At 44.8% G+C, this 26,946-nt stretch overlaps 1 protein-coding gene across 1 annotated transcript; it reads right to left on the bottom strand.

Moving 5' to 3' along the window:
* Positions 1–8,811: 8,811 nt before the first annotated feature.
* On the bottom strand, positions 8,812–25,558 carry LRRC52 (leucine rich repeat containing 52). Its single transcript, XM_024741970.1, has 2 exons — positions 24,937–25,558; positions 8,812–9,137 (listed from the first exon to the last, which is right to left on the bottom strand). Exons 1-2 carry the CDS (start codon positions 25,556–25,558, stop codon positions 8,812–8,814), a joined length of 948 nt encoding a protein of 315 aa, XP_024597738.1.
* Positions 25,559–26,946: the final 1,388 nt, after the last annotated feature.

The following is a 26,946-nucleotide window of genomic DNA, read 5'->3' as shown; positions in this document are numbered from 1 at the left end:
TGTTTGCTTATGTAACTCTCTGCCTGGGCTTTAAGGTCTGAGAGTTTTGTCTTATTCTCCAAACAATGCTTTTAAAAATTCTTTTGAGTTTAACTAAAACTGTTACAAAGAGAAACCAAAATTCTCTGCTTGTAGAACTCTTTTGGACTAAACCCCATTCATTTTCTCCCTGGCACAATGTAGGCCTTAGAGAAATGAACTTTTTCTAAGGAACTTCAGGGAGAAAATGAACCACCTTAGCACCAATGTACAGGAAGCTAGCTTTTCAGATGGGACTCAGAGACTAATGTTACTTGACACCTACCAGTTGTGTGACCTTAAACTAGTCATTTCACCTTAAAGAGGTGAAGCCTAAAGGGCTTCAATTTTTTCATTAATAAAAATAAAGGTGTGGACAAGAGCTCCGATATCGCTTACACCTCTAAATTTCTGTGTTTGTGATTTGGGGTGTAGGTCCTTTATGTAAAGAATCTCTCAGTTTTAGAACTGCAAACGGAGTTTAAACCCCACTTTAACTTGAGGGAAAATGAGAATGACAGAGATTATCATGTGTTCAAGGTTCATGCAGCTTACAAGGAAATATCTCACTATGTAGGTAACACTGATCATTATGGTGAATTTCTTTTTACTTGCTGTTTGCTGGGTGGGATTGAGGGGTTAAGACAAGATCAGCCTAAATCGATATTTAGTGGAAGCCGGTAATCCCTAAGAGGCTTCTTAGAAGGAGAGTTGCAGGGTTTCAGTGCTTCAATGTAAAGTTGTGCCGTGTGGGCTTCAGTGAGTCTGCAGCTCAGGGAGCTTTATGGAGTTCCTGCCATGTGCACTGCATGGTGCCAAGTTCACTGGAGATAAAGAACTGCAAGCCATGGACTACTTCCGAGGGAGACCAGATCAAAGGATTAAGCCAGTTCTGATCCACTTTGCTCTTTGGGAATGAGGCCAGTGTCACTTAAATGAGTCCGGGGAGTGATGTACAAGAAGACCCCAAGTCATACACCAGACTGTATTGTTCTTAAACGTTAATCTCTTGGCTTAAATAATTGGCCTGCTTAAGAAACCAACCAGCCTGCACCCTTTCCTAATCTGACTGCACTTAGCATTGCCTTTAGGTTGCCCCATATTCCTGGTGGTTCCTCCCTTAACCCCCAAAAGTACCAGAACTATTATTGCCAGAGCTGATGATGGCTAGTATACAGGATCCGCCATCTGGCTGCTTGCAAGGAATGGATAATCCCTTTAAAGTCTTAATAGTAGGAGATGATTTATTTGGCCTTATTTTCTAACATTAATTTTTAGATAGCCTGTATCAAGTCCATAAGTTTGATTTACAATATCATGTTAGTTTTAGGTGTACAGCACAGTGATTCAGTTATGTGTGTGTGTGTGTGTGTGTGTGTGTGTGTGTGTGTGTATTCTTTTTCAGATCCTTTTCCTAGTTATTACAAAATATTGAGTATAGTTCCCTGTGCTATACAGTAGGTCCTTGCTGGTTATCTATTTTATATATAGTGGTGTCTATGTGTGAATCCCAACCTCTTAATTTGTCTCTTCCTCCTCCCTTTCCCCTTAGGTAACCATAAGTTTGTTTTCTATGTCTGTGAGTCTCTTTCCTTTCCATTTTGTAAGAAAGTTCATTTGTATCTTTTTTTTTCTTAGATTCCACGCTTAAGTGATATCATATGATATTTGTCTTTCTCTTTCTGACTTACTTCACTTAGTATGATAACCTCTAGGTCCATCAATATTGCTGCAAATGGCATTATTTCATTCTTTTTTGTGGCTGAGTAATGTATATATGTACCACATCTTCTTTATCCATTCCTCTGTTGATAGACATTCAGGTTGCTTCCATGTCCTGGCTATTGTAAATAGTGCTGTAATGAATATTGGGGTGCATGTATCTTTTCAAATTACAGTTTTCTCCTCATATATGCCCAGGAGTGGGATTGCAGGATCATATAGTAGCTCTATTTTTAGTTTCTTAAGGAACTTCCATACTGTTCTCCATAGTGGCTGCATCAATCTACATTCCCACCAACACTGTAGGAGGGTTCCCTTTTCTCTACACCCTCTCCAGCATTTATTACTTGTAGACTTTTTGACGATGGTCATTCTGACCAAATGCTATCCTTTTTAAATGTTAGTTTTCTTATCCATCCAATGGGACAGTAATTTCCTTCAAAGTTGTGGAAAGCCTTTGTGAGTTGGAAGTCACTCTAACAATATTAGGTGCTGTTCTGTGTGGAGCCCAGTCCTCTCCTCCTTGGGTAGGTCCTGTGTTTGAGGAGTGTGAGATACTGGGTGGAGTCGTGAATGTCAGGAGGTGCCCTCAGCCCTGCTGCAGCCTTGAAATCTCAGAGACAGCAGCTGTGTAGACAAAGCAGTGGGTTCTTTCCACAGCCAGGACTTTTCCTGCTCATTCCACAAAGACCTGGCAGGAAGAGGAACTCCAACAGATGGGCTGGGGTGGGGGGTGGTGAGGGTGATGAGACATTGCTCGCCTGTCACCCCCCTTTGTAAATCTTGGGCACACAAAGTTAAATTACTCATATCCCTCAATAAATTGAGCCTCATCGTCATTTTCCTGTGCTAGGTGCCTCTCTTTTTTATTTAATATTCTTTACTCTCATTCCCACTCACCATTCATTTATTTAGTCAACCAAAGTTTATAAAGGCCCCTTTTATGACAGGCTTTGTTCTAGGCCTTGAGAGACATCAGGGAACAAAACAGGTGAAAGTTCCTGCCCTCACAGAGCTCACCTTTTAGTGGTAAATGTGGGACAATACTCATTATCTTTCAGACGATTATAAAATTTACTTATTATTACATATCATTATTGCCTCATGTAAAAATAGAGCAGGGCAAGGGGGACTCTGTGTGTGTGTGTGTGTGTGTGTGTGTGTGTGTTTGTGTGGAGGGGATTTTGAGGGCTTGTAATTCCAGGTAGAGGAACAGCCAGTGCAAAGACTCTGTTGCAGTCTCAGTGCCTGGCGTGTGTTAACAGCAGGGCAGCCAGTGAGGCTGGGTCAGAGTGAGTAGTGGGGACACTGGTAGAAGATGATGTCAGTGAGGTAAATAGAGTGATGGAGAGAGGGGAGGCAGATCATGTGGGGCTTTGTAGGACAGTGTAAGGACTTTATATTTTACCACAGGGTTTCAGGATTTTGAGAATCACAGAGGTTTCTCATTATATTTCTCCCTTTGTTCACTCAGCATTGTGTTTTTGAGATCCGCCCATCTTGCTATATGTACATCTAGTTAGTTGCTTATAACTGTTCGATAGCACTCTATACATTTTACCTAGTGACTCTTCCAACTCTGTGCCACTACACATAACATTGCAATGGATGTCTTCCTGTGTGCTCCGTTATAGGCTGTGTGATCATTTCTGCAGGAGATCTACCTAGGAGTGAGTGGACTTGCTGGGTGGTAGGGTAGGCACACACTCAATCTGACTTAAATAGTGCCAGATTGCTCTCCTGGCTGGCTGTACCCATCTCTACTTCCTTCAGTAGTGCACATCCCTGCCAACATGTGACATGATCCAGTTTTCAATTTTTTTTGCCAATCTAATAAGTGTAAAGTAACATCTATTGTTTTTTTTTTTTTTTTTTTTGCGGTACACGGGCCTCTCACTGTTGTGGCCTCTCCCGTTGCGGAGCACAGGCTCCGGACGCGCAGGCTCAGCGGCCATGGCTCACGGGCCCAGCCGCTCTGCGGCATATGGGATCTTCCCGGACCGGGGCACGAACTCGTGTCCCCTGCATCGGCAGGCGGCCTCTCAACCACTGCGCCACCAGGGAAGCCCCCACATCTATTGTTTTAATCTGCATTTCTCTGAATACTAATGAGTGTGAACACCTCTTTATATGCTAGTTAGTTTTTGGGGGTTTCTTCTTTTATAAGTTGCCCATTCATATTCTCGGCCAATATTTTTATTGGGGTTCTTGTTATTTATCATTTTGATTTTCAGGAGTTCCTTGTATATTCTGGATATTATCCATAGTTGTCTTCAGAAGGTTAGATATGAGGTGGGCTTTGAGGTAATCTAGTCTAACCACCTCATTTTACGTTTGGGGAAACTAAGACCCAAGCAATGAAGCGACATCTTTAAGATCACACGTGTAATGGAAAAGCTGAAACTGGAAGTTACTACTTCTCCTACCGTATTGTGTGAAGTGGGCGTCCTTTTAGTGAGGCAGGAATGGCAGTAGGTGGTGGGCAGGAGCTGTTGGGTGCTGCTGGTTCCCCAGCATCTGCATTTCTTTGCAGACAGGAGGGCCACTTACCCTGACCTGATGGCCGAGATCAACTCTGGACCCAAGAGGCCCTGGCATTCTATGGGGTCCTAGGTCTAGTGACCATTTCCTCCTTCCTGTTCACATGGTCTCTACTTCAGGACTTTATCTCCTCGTGCTTGACCAGCGTTTCTCAAATTTTACTATGTATAAGATTCACCGGGAGAACATATTATAATGCAGAATACTGTCTCACCCCCTCCTGAGGATTTAGAAGCACTGAGGGATCCTTAGAACCCTGATACAGGTGGCCCATGGGCCAGATTTTGTGAAAATCAGTTTCATTAGCTACCTGACTGATCTTCTGTTTCCATCCTAGAGTCACTTCAATTTGTCATTAAGGCTGCCAAACAGAACCACAATCATTCCCCAAACACATCTCTCTTTGTCATACCTCCATGCTTTCACTCTTACCATCCATCTGAAGTGTCCCTTCCTCCATGAAATCCTATGACTTTTCAAGATCTAGGCTAAACATGGTCTCCTCTAGAAAGCCTTCTCTGGTTTTTCTGGGACTCAAGCTCAGGGGCACAGTGTGAATGAAGAAATCTGGCAGGGAGTAGGAACATTCCCTTTGCAGGCACATTGCCCTTTGAAATCATGTGGATACCCCTCTGTATAAAAAAGGTGGTTAAAGACACCTCTTGAAGGTAGCAACATCCTAGACAAGCCAGTCTTTTCTTTAAAAAAAAAACATTTTAATCAAATACAGAAGCATATAGTTTATTTAAAGAGTTGTAGTTCTACAAAATTTGTTATGAAAAACAGCAATCTTCCATTCTTTTCCCCCATGCTTTTCCCTCCCCAGAGGCAGACACTTGAAACTCTTTTGACTGATTTTTTTTGGTATCTCTAAAGAATATGCTTATATTGCTTCTATCTGATTTTTCAATTTTAGGCACTATTGACTTTCCACTGAAGAGAATAATGATTTAACCTTCTGTCTCCCCACGTCCCCCGACGCCTGCCACTCACGCCCTGTCCCGCTGCTCATGTTTTATTGTTTGGCCAGTTTATACATCCAGTACACCACGATGGTTCTCTCTGCCTGGGTGACTGGTGCTACCAGGCCCCTGGCTGTCCAAATCAAAAGTTTGGGCACCCTCCTTAACTCCTTCTACTTTCTGTGTATCCTCCGCCCATCCATTCTTTCCCTACCTCCCCTGTCCAGTCACTCACAGAATTCTGTCAACTCTACCTCCAACATAACTGACATTCATCTGCTTCTCTCTGTTCCCAGTGCCACAGCCCTTGCTCCGTCACCCTCTGTCTCCCCTGGAAAAGTGCAATATGCTAGTTTCCTTGTTTGCCATCATACCTCCCTCCCTTCACCTAAGGTGAAGACCTTACAGCCCGAGTGAGCTTTCTAAAGCACAAATTAGACCATGTGATTCTCATGCTAAAAACTCTCGAGTGGACCTTGGGGTCCCCAGGGGACACTTCAAATTCCTTATCACGGTAGGCTAGACGCAGTATTTTATCTACCATCACCTTTTGCTTTCCTGGCACACAGACTGCCATGAGGTTGGGGCCATGCAAAGTGTGAGGGAAAGTGACATGTGTCATTTCCAGGCCCGGGGAGATAAGAGCTACATGCCCATTACATCTCTTCTCTCTTCTGCAGTGGACCTGAGGCTCGTGTTCTAGAGGCTGTAGCTGCAGGATGGAGGAGGGCTGCCCTTCCCACATTGAACTTGACATGAGTGAAAAGTGTCTTTGTTGTGTTAAGCCAAGGAAACTTTGGGGTTTATCTGTTACTGCAGCAGAATCTATCATAACCCTGAGTAACACAAGGTATGCGTAAGGACTTCAGAGTCTGGCCTTGGGTCTCTCTCTTACATGATCTCTCTCCTGTCTTCCTCTTCTTTCACTCTATATTCTCGCTATAATGATGTGTCAGGCTCTTTCCCACTTCTGGGCATTTGCATGTGTAGTTCCTGTTACTTAGAATGCCCCCCTAGCCCACATATATTCTTTGCCACTTTGCCTGGCTCATTCCAACTCAACGTTCAAGTCTCAGCTTAGATGTCTCTTCCTCAGGGAAGCCTTTCAAGACTCCCTGCTACTTTCTGGGTTAGTATCCCTCCCTTGTGTCCCTTTGAACCCCGAGGCCTACCCTTCACTTACCACTCTGACCTGAAATCACCTGTTTACTTATGTCTCCACCAAACTGGACTGTAAGATCCCCGAGCGTCTTGATTCTGCCCATTCACTGCAGTCTCTTCAGGGCCAGAGAAGATGCTGAGTCCTTTATTTGTGTGTGTGTGTGTGTGTGTGTGTGTGTGGAAAGATCCAGGGCCTCTTAGGGGAGAAACTATTGTGCAAAGCTGCAATTCAGATTTCTTTTGCCAAGACTATCTTGGTAGTTTAAATTCTTGAGAGCTACTATTGACTAGTGCTTTGGGGGAAACAGTCAGACAGAGCTGGTTTGACTTCTGGTCTTATTGTGTAATGTTGAGCTAGTTACTTAAGCCCTAATTTCCTTATCTAATGGGGATAATAATAATGATAATATCCACCTCACAGGGTTATTTTGACAGTTAAATGAGTCAATATATATAGAAACACTCAGAACAATGCTTGACATACAGAAATGCCCAATAAATGTTAGATATATTGTTATTTTTAAGAATGTCCTAAATGCAAATGTGGTAACCTCGATTGGATCCTGGAACAGAAAAAGGACATTGGGGAATAACTGGTGAAATCCAAATAAAGTCTGAAGTTTAGTTAATAGTAATATTCCAAAGTTACTTTTTTAGTTGTGACAGATGTACTGTGAGATAACTGTAATATGAGCTAACTTTGGGGGAAACTGGGTGAAGGCTATATGGGAATTCTCTGTTCTCTCTTTGTAACTTTTCTGTAAGTCTAAAATTATTCCAGGATATATTATTATAATTGGTATTCATTTTAGTTTCACAATATCCCTCTGTGATGTAAGCACTATAACGAGTGCCATTTACAGATGAAGAAACTGAGGCACAGAGAAGTTAAATAACTTGTCCATGGTCACCCCTCACAATCGGGATAACAGAATAAGAATGATCGGTGAGCTGGGATTTAAATAGAATGCGATAATAAACATTTATTGAGCTCCTACCTTGTGTAAGGCATGTGCTGTGTCCATGGAGAATAACAGGCAGTCTCTGTCCTCAAGGTCATGACAAGTAGGAAGCCCGAGTTCACACAGGTGTAAGGACAAAACCAGGTGTAAGGACAAAACCAGGTGTAAGGACAAAACCAAAACCAGGTGTAAGGACAAAACCAAGGGTAGGAATCCTATTTGTGAGCTCATGCTCTTAACCATCACACCAGACAAATTTGGGGGAATAACGTACAATTCACGGCGGAAGTGCAGAGGTAAAGGTAGGTCTGGTTGGGGGTTTAGGGACAGCTAGCTCCGTGGGCGGGCCTTTGATCTAGTTTTGAACGTGAGCATGATTTGATCTGGGTAGAGAGAAAGGGAAAACCTGGAACGGGTCTTTGCGTTGAGCCACCCCTGCCTTCTGCTCTCTTTGCCTTCTCCTAAGCAGTCCTGAGAGCAGGACCATATGGGTACATACTTAGCTATTCTGTTGCTTTATCAGAGACAGGAGGTCACAGTGCATAGAGCATGGGCTTTGGGGTCAGGCAGCCTGAGGTTCAGCAATTGTTCTGCATCTTATCATCTGTGTGATCTTGAGCTGTGGTCTCTCTGAGCATCAGAAAAATGAGGAAACAATGACCTCCTGACCTGGTTGTTGAGAGGATTAACCCCATGAGAAAATGTTTCTGAAGCGTGGTAGGATGCTGGGCATTTGGTAAGGCCTCAGTAAGTGGTGGCTGGCTCTGTGTGCCTCTCTCCTTCGTTTTGTCCAAGGCTGACACGACGGACCTTTGGTTATGTTGCTAAACATCCCTTTGAAAGGCAGCTTTGTTTAAAGGAAAGGATGTGGACTTTGGGAGGCTGTACTGCTTACCATTTGAGTAAAACAGTGTCACTGTAAAGTAGGATTGTTCTGATAATTAGGAGGTGAAGTGTGAAGATAGCCCATAGACATATTCCATTCATGTTAGTCCTTGTCATTTTGCCTTGTATTTTTCTCCATTTGAATCATTTTAATCTTGACTGCCCTCCCCCCACAACCCTGCCCTAAATTGTTGCTCTTTGAGGACGGATCTCAAATCTTGTATTTGTCACATCCCTCCCTCCAGCACTTAGTTTAGGGGCATAGCATAGTAGGTGCTCATCAAACACAAGTTGGCCCGCTTTCCTTGTGGCCTTCCTCAGCATTTAGGTGCCTCCAACAGCTTCTCTAGACTTTGTTCTATGCCATCCTTCTGAGATCAAGGAATTATCCCTGGGTTGGTTGAACAGGAAAGGACCACCCTGTGAAATGGCCACCAAATGTTTTATTTATTTTACTAGTAGGCTTCAACCTCTAAGACAGCTTTGAGGAGTGGGGAGGGGAGGGCAAGACAGAAAGCAGGGAGCCTGGGAAAAGTCCATCAGACAGCAACGCCTGGCAACTAAATCAGCTGAGGAAACCCGTCCTGGCCAGACTCCACCCTGCTTTGAAAAATCCTCCTGCTGGCTTCTACACTCTGCCCGAGCTCGTCCTCTGCCTCATCCTCGCTCGATCTGCGGCGGGCATTCTGGTAGAGCACGGCGCACATGCCCGTCAGCCAGGCGGCCACGGTGCCCGCGGAGAAGATGCAAAAGCCGATGAGCAGCAGGAAGATGTAGTCTTGGTGGTCCAGGTGCGTGACGCACATGTACCGGAGCGGGTTCCCCACCTTCGTGATGGGCCACCCTGCCAGTTCTGTGGGCTCCAGGCACGTGGCATTTTGTTCATCTAAGAGGAAACACACAGCAGGCAGAGTGCTGAAACAGCAGAACCCCCAGGGTGCTGAGGCCAGCAGGGACTCGGAGAGGCTGTCTGGACTCTCGTTACTCAAAGTGTGGTCTGTGGGCCAGCGATATCGGCATCACATGGACCCCGTTAGAAATGCAGAATCTCAGGCACCACCCCAAGGCCTCCTGAATCCGAATCTGAATCTTAACAAGATCCCCAGGTGATCTCTGGGGCACATTAAGGTTTGAGACTGCTCCTGGACTGCTTTTTGCCCGAGGCTTAGCTGTGTTCAGATTCACCTCCTGAAAATGGGCTTTGCTTTCTAAGGCTCCTCAAGGAACGAGAGACCACAGCAGGAGCTGGGAGGTTGGAAACTTAAGCAAGATTGCCGTGGAGTGTTGACACTCCACAGAACTCCACCAGTGCTCGTCATCTCTGTCTCCCCTTCCTCTTATTGACCCCCTCCTTCCCCCTCTGCTTTGTCCTTTCCCCTTGCCCTGTTCCTGAGCCCAGCCAGGGATCACTAAGGCTACCCAATGTCATCGCACGCCACTTAGGAGGGACAAAATTCTCTGGAAATGCCTACTGTGTGCTCTCTATGCCTCACCCTCAGCTCCACCCGCCCCCAACCTGGAGAAATAAAGGGGGAGCTCAGGGAAAAGAGACAGCCAATACCGGAAGCAGTTCTGTTTCTCAGTGGTGATGTTGGTATCACTAGATGATCATATGATCTACATGAGCCTTCAGTCCTTTTTAGCCACTGACTCAGCTGCCTGGCTCCTTCTCTGAGCACCTTTCCACACCAAGCACTGCGGACTTCAGTATATAACAGAAGGCAAAGTGGGCTCTGGAGCAGACAGACTAGGGTTCAAACACACTGTTACTTACTAATTTGGTAAACTTCAGCAGGATGTCTGACTCTGTCTCTGAATACCATTGCCTCATCTTACAAAGAATGATACCTATTCTCAGGGTAGTTAGGAGGACTTAACTGCCGCAGGTGAGAAGGCAAGCTATTGTACACAATAGTGCACACAATACGCTGTGCACAATAGATGCACAGATGACTCAGAGCCCTGTCATCAGCCCTGCATTTTTCTAGCTCCGTATACTCCGCCGTGTTGATGCTGAGGTGCCTGTGAGCGGCGTCCAGGTGAATATAAATGAGCATTAGATAAATGAGCTCACATTCAGGGTTGAGACCAGGGTTTGAGACAATATGATCCAAATCATAATAGCAGCTAATATTTACCAAGTTCTTTCTACATGCTAAGTGATATACAAATGCTATCTCGTTTAATTCTTACAGCAACGTTGACACACACTATCATCCTTGTTTTATACATAAGGAAACTGAGACTCAGGAAGGTTTCCTAACTTGAAGGTTTTGGATAACCTGCAGGTTCCAGTCAGGGGACAGGAGACAGAGAAAACCCAGACTGAGCTATCTGAGCTTTTTTTGGCAGAAGTGGGAGATACAGAGAGAGGCGAGTGTGGGGGGAAGCTTCACCTAGATCAGGGTAGAAACTTCAGACTATGTGAAGACACTGATATCCTTGGTGACCAAGGACGTGAGGGAAATCAGGTTTGGACTGGAGCTAGAAGCAGGAGAATTAGGGAAAGGAATACAGAAGTGAGCTGACTGGGTAGGAGGCAGCTGGCTTTGGGTGGCTGGAGACAGCTGTCCAGGCTGAGTGCTAAGTCTCTCCAAGCTGGACGCTATTCCCTGCACCCTGGTTCTGGGTCAGTGCACCTATAGTGAAGTCATTTGTTACTTTCAGGAAGATGGCCTGAAGTCTGTGGTGCTGTGAGGACTCCCTGATGGAGGAGGCTGTAGACATACGAGGAGGAAGCCAGCATGGGGGCTGCTACATCCACTGGCTACAAAGATTACAGAGGAAAGGAGAGGAAGAAGACCCTCTCTGGAATGAGTGTGAGACAGTGGCCCTCAGGGCAACCCTGGCCCGTGGGAGAGGGAAAGGGGCCTTGGGCCTCCACCTCAGCGTGCTGTAAAGGGACAGGAACACAATTACACCTCAAGACCTGTCTCTAGTCAGCCTGCTTCCAGGACCTCTGGGGCTTTGTCCAGGAGGCCCAAGAGTGGGGCTAGTGAGGAGTAAGGGAGGCCCCTGCCATCTTCAGGAATTCTAGCAAGAGAGGGCTTAAGTCACCTGCCCAAGCTGCCAGAGACACCACATGGGAATATACAAAGAAAGATGTATTTGAGAAAGGAGAACATGGGATTCTGAGGGTCTGGAGTGTGCCTACGGCAGTTTATCTCATTCTATTTTTAAAAAGATTAGGCTTTTAAATTGGGACTTGGGTGGCAGAGATGAGACTAAACATTAAACGCATATTTCTCCATTTTGGAGCATTACCTTGAAAGGAGCAATTAGGCAGTGATTTTAATGCATTGTTAGGCTGCTTTTAAGTGAGGGATGTGGGTGGATCTGTGGGGAGCGTTTTTCTACTGCTGCATTCACTCTCCCCCCCTCATTGCCTGTCACCGCCAAGGTGTGAGCTCTCAACTCTTAGCAGGTCTGTCTCCACCCTTTCCCAGTTTCCCAGCTCTGGACCATTTCACACACTCCTGCCAGATTTCCCCTTCTGCAAGCTAGGCTCTTGCCAGGCACACTCTGGATCAAAACCCTCCTCTGACTCCCCTGTGGGGCTCAGAATAGCATCCAGATCAACCGGCCTGGTGTTCAGAGCCCTCGGGATCTGCCCCCTCCTACCTTTCCCACCTTAATTCCGAGTTCCCCCAGTACCCCACCCTTTTCAAATTAAACTGTCTTTATTCCTTGATTACATATCCCCCTTATCTGTAGCTAGCTTTGTTACCCTGCTCTTTTTGCGTCAAATATCTCTTCCTCTAACTTTTGCGTGATCAAGTCCTTCCTATCCCTCAAGGTCTAGTGTACATGCATCTACCCCCAGTAACCCTTCCCAAACCACGTCAGAGGGCAGCCATGTGACTGTTCCCACTTCGAACTCATCTATAGCATTTCCTAGTATCATTCTTACTGCACCTACCACATTCTGTGTTGCTTGGTGGTTATTTGCCAGAGAAGGGGTACATCTTTTCTCTCCTACTAGAGACATTTTTAGCTCTTGATGACATAATCCTTGTCTGATCATTACCGCTCTTGATAACAAGAGCTATCATTCACTGAATGAATTACTTAATTTTTAAGTATTTGGGGATTTTCTAGTAATGTTTTTATTATTGAGTTCTAGCTCAGTTCTACTGTGGTCAGAGACATACTCTTTATGATTTCAACCCTTTGAGATTTATCGAGAATTTGCTTTATGGCTGGACATAAAGTCGATTTTAGTCGTTTTTGCATGTGCACTGAAAAAAATGTATTCTGTCTTTGTTGAGTACATTGTATGTTGATTAGGGTGTGGTTTTATACAGATCTTCTGTATCTTTATTTATTTTATTTATATCTTTATTGACTTTTTATATTCTTTGACTTTTTATTGACTTTTCAAAACTATTGTCTCCGTTACTATTAGATTGTTAGTTGTCTATTAGTTACAGGGGAAGTATGTTAAAGCCACCAGTTATGATTATGCAGTTGTCTACTTCTCTGTATAATTCTGTCAAGTTTTGCTTTACATATTTTGAAGCTATGCTATTAGATGCACATAAAGTTACCTCTTCTTGGTAGATTTATCCTTTTCTCATTGATCAATATCACTTATTATCTGTAGTAATGCTTCGTACCTTAAAGTGTACTCTGTTTGATGACATAAGTATGGCTGTACCAAATTTCTTTTGGTCAGTGTTTGCATTGTGTAGCTTTTCCCATCCTTTTACTTTTGATCTTTCTATGTTTCTATACTTAAGGCATATTTAGTAAGCAGGATGTAGTTTGGTTTTGTTTCTCATCAATCTAGCAAACTTTGTATTTTAATCAGCCCATTAATGTTTAATGTTAGACTGATATATTTGGATTAACTATTTGTTTTCCATTTGTCCTACTTTTTAAATGATCCTACCCCTTGACTATGTTCCTTCTATTTTATTATTTCATTTCCTCTTCTTTAGCTTGTTAGTCATGCATTCTTTTCCTAGTCTAGTATGATGACTTTAGAGTTTATAGACCTATCTACTCATCCTGGAGTGTCTGATATGTGCTAGACACCATATAAGGTGCTTCACAAAATTAAACTCTACTCCTGAGCACCCCGCTAAGTAGCTTTAACTATTCCCAGGCTACAGAACGAATAAATTGTTCATCAGTTATTCTGTCTCTGCCTTTCTTGATCTCCTTGCCTCTGAGAAAAGGCTACCAGGTACTGCTGTGTGTTCTGTGTTCTGCACAATCCCAGGGCTTCCATTCACATTACAAACATGTGACTAAGCCCCATCTTATCACTTCCTCAGCTCTACTTCATGGGTGCAGGACATTTGCCCCAGTTAAAGCGCCCAGGTACAATTACAGGTATCATTAATGTTTAAATTCTTCCTGCAAATAGTTCCTGAGGAAACATAAACTACCCCCTTATTTAGTTCCACATGTGGCACGTTGCTCACAGGTGGAAAACCTGTCTGCCAAAATCGAATGCATGGAGCAGCAAGAGTTTCTGGGGCCCAGAACCACACCTGTTAATGCAGGAGCCCGGAAAGCCTTCCTTCAGAAAGCCAGCTTGAACCTGGTGGTTTTAAGAGGAACTGCTCCTTTTCTTGGTCTGCAGAAGTGACCACAGTTCTGGGGTCTGCTGCTAGACTGGACCATATAGCAGCCCAGCACCACCAAAGCCAACTGGCCAGCAAGGCTTAGGACCTGTCTGGGCTGAGTGGAGGAGGCCAGCCTCCATGTGGTGGCCACGTAAAGTGAGAGGATAGAATTTGGAGACTTCTCTCTCAATTACACTGCAACTTGGAGAGCAAATACCAGTTTCCATCAGCTTAAGCACTTTGTCATGAAACTTCCACCTGGAACCTAGAGAAGGGCCTAATTCCCTCATTTCTCCTCCTTAGGCCCCAGCTTGCCTGAACATCATTAGATGTTCAGTATTTTTTCCTCCAGCTAAATTATGTATTTGTCAACTACCTATTCATTTGTCTGCCTCCGCCCACTAGATTATGAACTCCATGAAGACATGGATTTGTTTTCACTGTTGTGTCCTCAACATCTAGAATAGTGCTTAACACATACTAGAGCTCAAAGTATGTTTGTTGAGTGAATTAAATATTGTTTGTTATTAATGCCCCTTGGGGTCAATGTCATTGACATAATGCTCGGCTGGAGGAAAGGGAACCTGGGGAGATAGAAGACTATAGGTGGGTCAGCTAACTAACCTCTTGCCATCTTGGACTACTCTACACTAGGCTGATACCAATCCCTGCTTACCTCATGAGAGTCTGGGGAAGGATTCAGTGAGCTAAGGGGTGTGAAGTCCTGGAGGAGGCAGGAACAGATGACTGTTCTGTTCAAATGGAGGGGTAAGCCTTGAAGTGTCCTCTGAGACTGCAGAGAAGGAAATGAGGGTAAGTGCAGATGGGCAAGGGGCTGAGGATGCAAGGGCTGCCAGCATGATGGCAAAAGGTAGTTATTATTATTCCCCAATTACTGTTTGAGAGCAGAGACCCTATTTGTTCACCTTTGTATCCCTAGTGCCTGGTACACAATAGAGGTTTGATAAATGTCTATTGAATGCATAGAGAATGGGTGGATTATGGGTTTAAACTCATATTTTTGGCCTTGCTGTTTAGGACAGGTTTCTGCTAGAATTTGAGGGGATCACTATCATATTCTGCTGTACTATGGGTGGCTCAGAGGAGAAGACTCCCTAGAGGGAAACCTAGACTGGACCGTATAGCAGCCCAGCACCACCAAAGCCAACTGGCCAGCAAGGCTCCCTTCTTAGACCCTCATGCATGGTCCTCTGAGCATTTCTAGTCCTCCATTGGCTCCTACCTTTGCCACCCTAGAGCTTCTTTTCCTCATCACTCAGCTGTCTTCCCTTGATGGCATGAGCCAGGCTTCAGCAAATTACAACCTGTGGGCCAAATCCATCCTGCAGCCTGTTTTTGTAAATAAAGTTTTATTGGAACACAGCCATGCCCATTCATTCATGTATATTCTATGGCTGCTTTCATGTTACAAATGACAGAGTGAATAGTGGCAACAAAGACCCACAAAGCTTAAAATATTCATTATTTGCCCTTTCATAGAAAGTGTGTGCTGACTCTCGGTCTGAAGCATCCTTGGCTTTGGATGATTTGGGCTTGGGCAGTACAGTTCTTATCTGATACAATTTTTTCCCTTGGATAAAGAGTTCATATTTTGGTAAAGGTTAAACCTGATTCATAGACTCTTGGAACATTACAGGAACAACCTTGAAATCCAGCAAGTTCAACCTGATTATTCCTGTGCTTTAAGGGTGCTTTAGGCTACAGGACTGGTTTTTTTGTATAAGTGGTTGTATATGGGCAAGATTTAGAGGTAGAAAGACCCCTTTTCCTCATACTTCTCATGTGCTTGTCAGTGCCCAAAATTCTGTCAGCAGGAGATAGAACCATTCATTCCACTGATAAAAGAAGGCTTAAAGTGTAAAGTCCTCTGAAAAAGAAGCCAATGACTTAATCCCTTCCCTGGGGAACCCCTGCTACTGCCTTTCTTGATGGAGGAGGGGAGCCAGCTACATGACAGGCCTGGGGGATGGTACCAATCAGTTCCTGGAAGCTAATGGCAAACCCTAGTTTGCTCTCAGTTTGGCCTAGAGCTGGACCTGCTGAATAATAACTCATCTTCTCAGAAAAATCCAGATAGTGGACAGTTATTATCCTCATGGATAATAGGCAATTTAGAAAAGTTCAGTGGTGGAAGACAGCACCATTCACCAGTCACCCAGGCAGAAACTTGGGAGCCCTTCCTGTTTCCTCTCTCACATCCCATAATTTAAGCCATGAGACAATCCTGTTAGTCCTACCTTCAAAATATATCCCAATTCTTACCTCTTCTTATCTTCTGGACCATTACCCTGGGCCAAGCCACAGTCTTCCCTTTGCCTGAACTGTGACAGCCTCTTAACTTGTGTCCCCACTTTCCACAGTCTCTCTCCATCTAGCAGTGGGAACCAGCTGTAAACCATAGATCGTGTCACTTCCTGCTCAAAACCCTTTCATGACTTCCTGTCACATTTAGAATAAAGTCAAAAGCCTCTCCATGGCCTGTTGGTCCTATAAGATCTGGCCTCTGATTTTTTACCTCATTTCTTACCTTGACTTCACTCCGCTTCAGCCATACCCACCTTCTGCTACATCGAGCTCATTGCACCCCAGGGCCTTTGCACTTGTTCTTCCCTCTGTCTAGAAAGACCACACCACCCTGCACCATATTTCCATTGCTGGTCCCTTCACTTTATTAAATTCTCTGCTTTTCTTACTTGATGCTTCAATATGTTGGCATTCCCCCAAAGCTTCTGTCCTTGCCCTGTTACCCTCTCATTCTAAACTCTTTCCCTGGCTGATCTCATCCTTTGTTTGGTTTTGATGATCACCAATGAGCTGATGATTTCCAAACATATATTTTATTCTCTATTATGAATTTCAGGTCAGAATATCCAAATGCCTCCTGGCTCACAAAGACCTCCCACTCAACACGTTCATGATGGGACTTGGCTTCTCTCCTAATCCCCTCACTACCCCTCCTCTCAGTGGAGCCCCCATAGCTGTCCAAGCCAATACTTGATTTTTTTCTTTTCCTTTATTTTCCATGTCTCATCGATTTTTTATTCACTCAAATATTTCTTGAGCATTTTCTCTGTGTCTGAATCTTTCTGAAGATTCAGACCTGCTCTTTGCTCTTAGAGACCTTCCTGTCTATCAGGGAAGACAAATGTTAAATTAATACAAATCTGTTAATTGTGCTAAGAGTCACAAAGGGAGTACAGGGAACTCTGGGAGGGTCTAGTTCAGTCCCAAGTCCTGTTGCTTCTACCTTCTAAACAGTTGCTTCTGACCTGTCTGTACCTCTTCATCCACACTGTTGCCATCCTCTCTTGTCTGAATGCCCATACGAGCCTCCTAGCCCTGTATCCATCTTGCCTGCCTGCCAAAACTTCTCAAGATACGTTACATGTTCCCTAGAAAAACCATAAACAAAGGCCCTAGATGGCCAGACCCCTGTTTCTCTTTCTAGCTGCATCTGTGCTTTGCTGGATTCCTTACAGCTCGGGGAATTCTTCATCTCTAGAGATGAAGAAACTGAGGTTGGCTGCTTTGGCTGGCCTTGCACTGCCTCCTTCCAGGGGCCTGAGTGGTGTTGGGTGATCAGAGGGGCCATGCATAGAGGTCTGGCATTTCTGAGCTCGAGGGAACTTTAGATCACCCACTCTAAGGGATTCCAACAGGGCCGAGTTAGAGGTCCTTCCCAAACCGCACATGCTTGCCATCCCCACCCCTTCTCGAATTTTCTGGATGATTTAGGGATCACTGACCCAGTCGCACCCCTCTCAGCCCCCTTGTTGTCCTCATGAGGCTGCTCCACTGGCTCTCAACAGGAGGGAGCCACAAGGCCAGGGTGTTCGTGATAAGGTGGGAGAGGTGTGCTAGCGGAGCAGTTGACAGCCTTGGCAATGACTGCTGCCCAGCTGTTCCCTTTTCTGGTGTCTGGTCTTTATTGCAATTTCCGTGATGGAGGAGATGGGTTAGCATAGTGGAAGGGTGTGAGGACCTGAATTCATTCTGGAAATCTAAGTTTTGGCGCAGTTGTAGATGATTTTGTACTTGGTGGATTCAAATAGGGCCATTATCCTATGAGAGCAGCTTTGAATACAGGATGAAATAGCCTCAGAATGAGACTGAGATGTTCCTGTTCAAAATGCCCTCAAAATGACTTGGACTTGAAACAGCACATGACCCAACCCATCTGCTCCCTGCAGATGTCCCTGAGTGGCTTTGTCCCCCTGCATCGGCAGCACTCCTGTGCAGACTCCTCTTTTTGACTTGTGGGCCCCACCATCGGACTAAGCAGGACTGCCTAAGGACTATAATGTAAGGGTTGACACAGACGGAACCTCTGTTCTGAGACTACCGCCACATCTACGTTAGTAGCCTGTGATTTTCTGAATTCTCACTGTTTCTGGTTGTTCCCTGTCACACTGCAGATGCTCCTTGAGGGAGACATATCAAAACATTATTAGCTACTAACATCTTAGTGTAAATCAATTTATTCACCAGATGGAGTAGCCACCATAGAGCTAGAACCCAGACCATTGTCCTAGGGTTTCTCAAAATGTGGCCTAAGGATCACCTGCCCCAACATCTCACTGAGTCATCGCCTCTAGACGTGGAGCCTGGGCTCTTGTGCTCATGACAGTTTGAGAACCACTGGTGGAGCAGACCAGGTCTGGGAGGAAAGTCCGGGGCACTGAGTGCCTGGGGGGTGGAGGCATTTTTCAAGGCCAGACATTGTTCAAGGCCATTGCTTAAGACAGGAAGTGGGAGAGTGCAGGGGTTAGAGGTTGCACTTCCTAATTGTGTCACCACTGCCCTCATCTCTAGGAACACCTGCACCTCGACACGGACTCATTGTGCACTTGGTCATCTGGGACCCTGTCTGCTGACCACTGCTCTCCTTTCCCTTCATCTAAGTGCATCTTATCTTTCTATTTAGGTTCATAGGCTGCCAACGAGAAGGGATTTATAGAGTATCTAATCCTCTTCCCTTATTTCAGAGACAAATGAGACTCAGAGGGAAAAATGACTCACCCCAAATCACACACAGGCATGACTGGGATCAGGCTTCCTGGCTTTCAACTGCATTTTCTCTCTCTTGTATCCCCCTAGATTTGCCTTATTCAGGACAGGAATTATGACTTCTTTCCCTGTGATAAAGCACCCCAGCAACATAAACACAATGTTGGGCACGTAATAAACACACAATCAATGTTTCAGAGTTGAATAGACAGTGATGTGCCTGATAGTAAGGAAATATCATGGCATGGGAGAAAGCATTGAACTTGGGTGTCAGAAGATCTCCATGCTGGGCTGGGCTCTATAGCCACTTACCTGGGATGTGGCTAGATTCTAAAGTTCCAGCTTAAGATTCCTATATCTTCCTATATTAAAGGCTTCGCCCACCAATATGGTGGCCACTAGCCATACATGTGGCTATTTAAATGAATTGAAATGATGTAAAATGAAAAATTCAGTTCCTCAGTTCTACTAGCCTAATTTCAAGAGCTCAACAGCCACGTGTGGCTAGTGGGTAGTGTACTGGACAGCACAGGTTTAGACCATTTCTACTGCTGCAGAAGCTTTTGTTGGACAGTGCTGGACCAGACTTTGAGGGTGGAGGGGATGTAGGAAGCCAGGCTTTTTCTGTCCAGGAGCTTAGAACTACATGAGTTTTTGAGAGCATCTTCAGAGGCATTCAACCCTGTCCTGCTGGGGAGCTCTCTCCTGGGAAGAGCTCAATTTCTACTCTCACCTTCAAACAGCATTAATGACTGGAAAATTACAGTTCCAGCCAGGAATTAGTTCTCCTATTTTCTGACCTGAGCCAAAAAGGAAATGGAATCTGTGGACCTGTTTTAACTCTGTATTGATCAGAGCATCCAGGCAACCAGCACATTTCAACTCACCTCCATTTCTGCTATGATTTTTGTGTTTGGAAAGTCAATACGTGAACTCTTTGAGGACTGGGCAGTTTTCAGTGCATCTGGTGAGTATATCATTGGAGGGTTTCCTTTGAGGAAGACTTTTCATGATAGCGCCAAATCTCTTGTCAATATGGGAAAGTTTTGATGTTCCTATCTGCTGTAGCCTTGTGATGAAATAAGGTGAATAAAACATTCAGCCTCCTCTATAGCCCCTCTGTGGGGGGTGAACTTAGCCAAGGCGTGACATAGGGGAAGGACATATTATTGCCCTCATGTCTTTTGTTTTAACACCTCTCCATTTCTTTCCTGGATCTTGGCTTCCTCCAAGGTTCCCCCACTGCTGCAGAATTAATCTTAGCTAATTGCATTTCCCAAGAACTCACTCTTCCCTCTGATATGAAAGTTGATAAAAGCTTAGGGGCACCGGTATTATTCTGCCCTGGAACTTACATATTTGTTCACAATCCTTTTCAAGATTGGGGCACTTTTAGGGACCCAGAAGGATGAATCTCTAATGGCTAATTTTAGCCCAATGGTAGGCAGTGGATGGGGAGAGACTGGGGCAAAAATACTGCTCATTACTCTTCAGATCACAAAATTACACCATGTAGGTGACTTCCTTCTCCTAAGGCCATGTCTGCCCCATAGTTGAACTGACCTCCTTGCCCTCATCCCTTGAAAGATGTCTGCATGTTCACACCTGTTTCTGGAAGTGGGGTTTGTGTTTAAGATAGAACTTCAGTTCCAGACTCAGGTGACTCAGGAAGAGCCACTGCTGCTGGCCCAGCCCTGAGTCTCATGGCCTGGGCTGAGACCAAGCCTTGATTTCAGCTTCTGGTTTTATTTCCCAGGGTCTGAACTCCTGTATTCATAACTCATCCAATATTCAACTCCAGGATTCCCTCTGTCCCATTTTCTCAGGGATTAGAATCCTGGGACCTGCTGCCTACCTTCCCATCTCCTATTTATATCCCCATATGCATCTGTACGGTCATATCTCCTGGACAGGGTACACTGTCCTCCAATAAGGCTGAGCCTTCCTGAAGTCCACTGCTTGTCCCAGGGACCACCTGAATGATATTTGCTACTCTCTTAGTATCCTGTGTCTTTCCTATATCTGCCAACCATTTGTTTATTGAATGTTTTTGGTGCGCCAGGCTTAATGTTAATGGCAGTTTATAAATGTTCTCATTTCATCCTTACACCAGCCCTAGAGAGGTTGGTTCTATTATTAGACCTGTCTGAAAGATGAGGAAATTGAAGTGTGGAGAGCTTAAGTAAATTATCTATCTCCTACAGATACAAAGTGGCAGGGCTAGAGTTATGATCCGCAACTGTTACACTCCAGAACCTGAGCTCTTCATACTGGGCTCTCCTGCCTGTATGGTGGCCGTCCTTCACCACCTGAAGCTGAGGCTGTCCGAAGTACTTGTTCTACCCCAAAAGGCACATGCTTGCCTTTCTTGTCTTGCTGTGTCCAGTGAGGTTAGTTCTGCTGTGCCTAATTGGACCGTGGGACACATAAGGTGGAGGTGGCCCGTAGTCAGATGAGTCTCAATGCACAACCCCAGGGTTCTTGGCTAGCTACCTCTATGAACACTTGTTTGGCACATAATAGGCACTCAATAAATATTTAAATGGATGAATGCCTGAGCTGAGTGGTAGCATGGAAGTCCCTTACTTCACTGCCTTGCTTTACAAGGGGTCTATATACTGGAATTCTGCTGTCATGCAGACCTCAATACTGCACTGCAGGCAAAATCTCCCAATACTGAGGCTTAGTATCTCCCTGGGTCTAAAATGAAACCCATCTTTAAGTTGGATTCTCCTTTATAAATAACCAGGTTATTTAGCTTATTTCATAGAAATTCTTCCTGTATCCTGAAATTTGGGCACATGGGGAAGAGATGTGTAGACCCCATTCTAGAACATGCCAGAGAGTACCGTTTTGATAGAAATGTGGTATAATAGGTGGGCTAAAGGTTGAGAGTTCAACTAGAGTGTTTGTAAATAGCAAAGATATTTTCACCTAACAGAGGCATGAATCATCATATGAGAGTCACATGAAATAAACATCTTCCATTATGTTGAGGTCTGGCTAAAGGGCAAGAGAAGCATCTAATGAATTTTATTGTGTGTTTTCAGCTTTTTGTGTATGTTTCTGTGTGTGTGTGTGTTCATGTGTTGATGTGTATCTGTGCATTTATATGTGTATGTGTGTCATGCACATGTAATATGTGGGTGAGTGTGTATGTAATTATGTATATATGTATGTATGGTATGTTTGTGTAGACACAACTTTGTGTTTGTATATGTGCATGTATGTATGTGTTTGCATGTGTGTTCGTGTGTATGTTTGTGGTTGTGTGTGTGTGTGTGTGTGTGTATGGGAAGGGAGAACCAGACTGAACAACATGCAAAGGAGAGCAAACACTGAGGTTAGGTTCATTCTTTTAGAGTTCGGGTGGATTGGGGTGAAACCTCAGGTTGCAAGGGAAGTGCAGGCATATTATAATGAGTTTATGATGACTAGGGCTTATTATCCAATGAAAATGATCTAGTGTGAGTTCCAAGTGTAGCCAGGTAAAGCTGAAATTTAGGTGCTGTGGGCATATGCTTAAAACATGACTTATATTTATAACTAAAGTGACTTATTCGATCATAGTTATGTAATATGAGGATTTAAGAGAGAGTTGCCACATGGGAAAAGACTTGAATTTGAAATCAGGAGGTTCAAACCATTTTCTTGCCTTTTAGTAGCTGTGTGGTTTTGGGTGAATCAGTTTACCTTCTTAACCATAAGATAGGGGTTAAAAATATCCATCCTAGCCTCTTCCACAGTCCTAGAGCACAAAATTTAAGGGTTGGTGTGACACTCAAGTAAAGAAACTGAAACAGCATGTGTGAAAAAACTTCAGCAGCTGCAAAACTCCGTACAAAGCTAAATTATTCTATGTCTGAGCTGGGGCTCACCGCTGTTTTTAAGAGATAATAATAGTGAACTGGAGCAATGAGACCATATTTCTGTATGAAGTGAACTGGGAGGGTTCCTCTACACCACCAAACAGCAGAGAGAGATGAGCAGATTAGCAAGTGTGTGTGTGTGTGTGTGTGCGTGTGTGTGTGTGTGTGTGTGTGTGTCAGGGTGGGGGGCTCCCACTGGCCAGTGGATGAAAGATTTGTCTACCTCAAAAGCCAGACTCTTCATTCACGAGGAGCTTATGAGCTTGACAAGATAGACACCCGCCTCTGACGTTTTTGAAAATATGCAGTGAAACAGACCTGGTTTACAATCCTTTTCAATCCTGGATTGAATTGAGTCAAGGAGTCCAAAGTAGTTAGCCTGAAAGTTCTGAGAATATACAACTTTTTAAGCAAAATTCTGATTACATGAGATTTGGTGGGAGGTGAAGTGATATAGGCTTAGGCACTGGGGAAGAAGCCAAGCTACTTACCCTTTTCAGCTAAGTAGGGGGTCCTCCTGGCAAATTGGTGGTTTCTGCTCAAGGAAAATGTGTATGAGCGGTGGGGAGGTGGCAAGAAAAGATGATGCCGGTCCACAGGCTAGTTACATGAACACTACTGACAGGGAGAATCCCATTGGGGAATCACATTTGATGCATGAGAATGATTAATACTGACCCTCTTTTAGAGAGCTTTCTAGAAAGCAGCACAGCACCAGTCATTGAGAAAAGTGGAAAGCATGATCACTAGAAAGGCAAGGCAAGCCCCCCAAGAAACTGCTCCTGTGTTCTTTTATGATTAGTACTGTTAAGACGGTCTGACAAAATTTGTTCCTTTTGATTTATTCTAACTCAATTTGAAGTACCTGGCAGCAGGGCCAGGTGCCTCGGGCACAAAATTTAAGGAGACACTCAGTCTCGGTGCCACCTTCAATTCTGCATCCTGGAAGCCTTGCTTGCCTCATCAGATTCCAGCCCCTGCTTGGAAGACAGTTCAAGACACGTCCATTGGAAAGCCAGGAAGGCACAATTTTACTTGTTCTCACCACCCATCTCCTTCTCCCCCAGTGCGCCTTAAAGTCTGTCATTTTGGTCAGGAATCTTTCTAGAATATTGCCACATGGGCAGGACTTCAGGGTGGAAACTTCAGCAGGACTTTTGTGAAGCTGGTGCATGAAAATATTTTCAAAAACACACACCCAGGGAAGGCAGAGAAGATTTGGTTCTGATAGGGTTTAATTACATCAGTGCCTCCAGGCTTTCTGTGAAGGGTTATTTCACACTTCTACTAAAGCTCTGACTTCCCTGGGTGAAAGTGGTATTGGTGGAGTGGGGGAATTGAAGGATAAGAATGGGACAGTAAAGTCACTGAAAAGAAGAAGGGATGAGGCACCAGAGTGCCCCAGGGACCATGGCAGAGGGGTGGGGACAGTGGATAGAGTGGCAGCAACTGGCTTGGAGCTCTACCAGGTAAGACTTGAGAGTCTGCCTGTGAGATTGGAATCTCCCTGCTTGACACAGTGGACACCGGTGGTCCATTCTCCACCCATTCATGCCGTGCTCTCCTTCCTTGTGAGGTTAGCATCTGAAGACAAAGAAGATATCAAATGCCTCCTCTTCTCCTCTCTCTCTCATTCATGTCCAGGTCGCTCACGTGCCCCTCCTCTGTCTCTGTTGAACTTTCCCTTCTGTACATCATACCACTGGATTTTCTGCTGGCTATGAATGACTGAATTTACTTTTAGATCCTGAAAAAAGTCAGTCACTCACTTAAACAGATTAAAATAGTTTACCAATGGAATACAGTGTCCCTGTATTTCTTTGTCACTTTGCAGTTACAGTACTTTACCATTTCCATACATATCATTTCCTGTTGACATGACAGCTCTGTATGTTTGGTAATACTGTCCCTACTTTATGGATCAGGAAACTGAGGCACAGAGAAATTGTGACTTCCCCAAGGACAGCCAAGTAGTAAGGGCTGAGTATGGGAGCAGAACTCAGCTATTTGGATGGCTATTCTAGAACTTTTTCTACTGGTCCTTACTGCCTCTCCAGTCAACCCAAGGATGGATCCTGCAGAGCAATAAGAACGCTTTCAATCAACTTTACCCAGATATCTCTCCCACACTGACCATCTTTTGACTTCACTTTTTCTGGAACCAATTCCTCCTATGTCATCACATCCTCATCCCCACACCCAATCAAGTCCTCACCTGGATGGTTCAGAGGGGACATTATTAAGTAGATGGTGAAGTCCAGGAAAGAGCAGTTGCATTTCCAGGGGTTTCCACTCAGATACAGGGTCTGGAGTGTTATGAGGTTATGGAAGGCAGCATGGTCCAAGGTCTGCAAGCCGGTATTTCTGAGGTCCAGGTACCTCAAAGAGCTGGTGTTGGCAAAGGTGTACTTGTTGAGGGATAACAGATGAGGGTTGCTGGAGATGTTCAGCTGCACCAGATTGCTGAGCATGGAGAAACTGTATGGGCAGATCAAGGTTAAATTGTTGAAGCTGAGATCGAGGTAGATGAGTTTGAAGACCCCGACGAAGGTATAATCCATCACCTCCTGAATCAAGTTCTTCTGACAGTCCAAGTAAACAAGGTCACTGAGGAGTCCTAGATTCATCGCTGGCAAAAAGCGGATGCTGTTATCATTCAGGTAGAGCCTCCGGGTGTTCAGGGGTATGTCAGAGGGGTATTCAGTTAACTGGGCCCCTGTGCAGATCACTTCTTGGGCTTGACACTGACAATTATTTGGACACCTTGACCCCGATACCAGTCCCATTCCGAAGGAAAAGAGTAACCACCCGGGCCCAGGGCCTGAAGCACGGGACATAGTAAGAAGCGGCGACTACCCTCCTTCCACTTTCCAGCGGGCGCTGTCCCTCTGATCGGGAGGCTGCCGAGGGGCGTGGTGGGGCGGGGGGAGGGGCGCTGGAAAGAACTGTAACACTGGCTTTGGGCGAAGCGATTTTCCATTACAGGAGAACTGAACAGAAGTTGAAACGCGAGGCCCAATGCCCTGCCGCCCGGCTTGGTGGCTCTGCTGATTGCTCACTCCCAGACTGCTGCTGGAAGCCTGCCGGCTTGGCGGCTTTAAAAGGTCTCACTCTTTCCCTGCGTTCGCAAGTGAAGGGGAGCCAGGGGAGAGCCACATGACAATGAGGTTGCCAGTTGACACCTTTGTGATGTCAGCAGCCTCAGGAGACTGCCCAGCTGAGGGAGGGAGAGTCCTGACTCTTCTTCTGGGTGGTGTGAGGGTGTTTTGTGTTAACTCAGTAAGCCGGCTGTCCCTGGGGGAGTGGGGGGAAGCGCACGGATTCACCGTGCGCGCGCGTGTGAATCAGCTCCCCAAGGAGGTGCAGTGGATTAGACTAGATTGGACCCCCTAATCCGCAGGCCATAGAGGGATCACGGAAATCTCCAGTCCAACTCCCTTTTTTTACTGATGTGAAAAGTGACCTGAGGTCAGTTCTCAGCGTGGGTCTCTTTCTTGGGTATTGAGTTTGGATAGGTGCCATTTTTGGGGTGTTGTCGGGAGAAGATGGGAAAGGGTGGAGGAGGGGGGAGCGCCTTTGAAATGAGGCAAGGGAAATTCCCTAATAAGGTGGTGTTCTTACGGCTGTATTCCCAGTTTGCATACAACCCTGTCTGCATTTGGAATATATATGTGTACTAGTATTTAAAAGCCTTTTGAGCAAGTATAAATATTCCCCCTAAAACAAAACCCAAATGTATTAAAAAATAATCTGAGTGCAATGATAGGAACTATTTCTTACCGTTTATATTCTAGGATTTTTAAAATAATGAGGGCCTCACTAGTGCTTCTAGTATGAGTTTATACTCATTAGCTGCTTGAAGGATAATGGGAGAGCGTCTTTTGGAGGGAAGGATGGAGAGTCTGGAAGCTTAAGTGTTAGGATGTATCACCCATTCTATGGAAGAAGGCACATTGGGCAGAAACAAAGAAAAAGCATCCCAGGAATTAAAATTTTTATTTTAGGGAAAATAGGATTTCATTCTTTGAAACATTCATAGATAACATAACTTGAATATTAATAAAGTAATGGAATCTATATTTAGCTTAGCACAGTGCCTGGCACCTGATATGTAATAAATATTTATTGAATGAATGATGTGTGAATGTCTCTGATGGTTTGCTCCCTTTCCTTGTTTCTCTGCCAAGAGAGAAATTAATAGACTCAAGTGGATTTGTGGCTGGTT

The sequence above is a fragment of the Neophocaena asiaeorientalis genome, unplaced genomic scaffold (assembly GCF_003031525.2).
Source record: "Neophocaena asiaeorientalis asiaeorientalis breed wild unplaced genomic scaffold, Neophocaena_asiaeorientalis_V1.1 scaffold283, whole genome shotgun sequence".
In the NCBI taxonomy this organism is placed as follows: domain Eukaryota; kingdom Metazoa; phylum Chordata; class Mammalia; order Artiodactyla; family Phocoenidae; genus Neophocaena; species Neophocaena asiaeorientalis.
Note: the sequence above shows the minus strand (reverse complement) of the source record. Positions and strands in the feature narration are given on the sequence as shown.

Excerpts from the sequence above, each read along its gene's own strand:
- LRRC52 (XM_024741970.1), bottom strand. The coding sequence starts at position 25,558 with ATGTCCCGTGCTTCAGGCCCTGGGCCCGGGTGGTTACTCTTTTCCTTC. Across the intron at positions 9,138-24,936 it reads GTCCCCTCTGAACCATCCAG|ATGAACAAAATGCCACGTGC; the intron begins GTGAGGACTTGA and ends GTTTCCTCTTAG.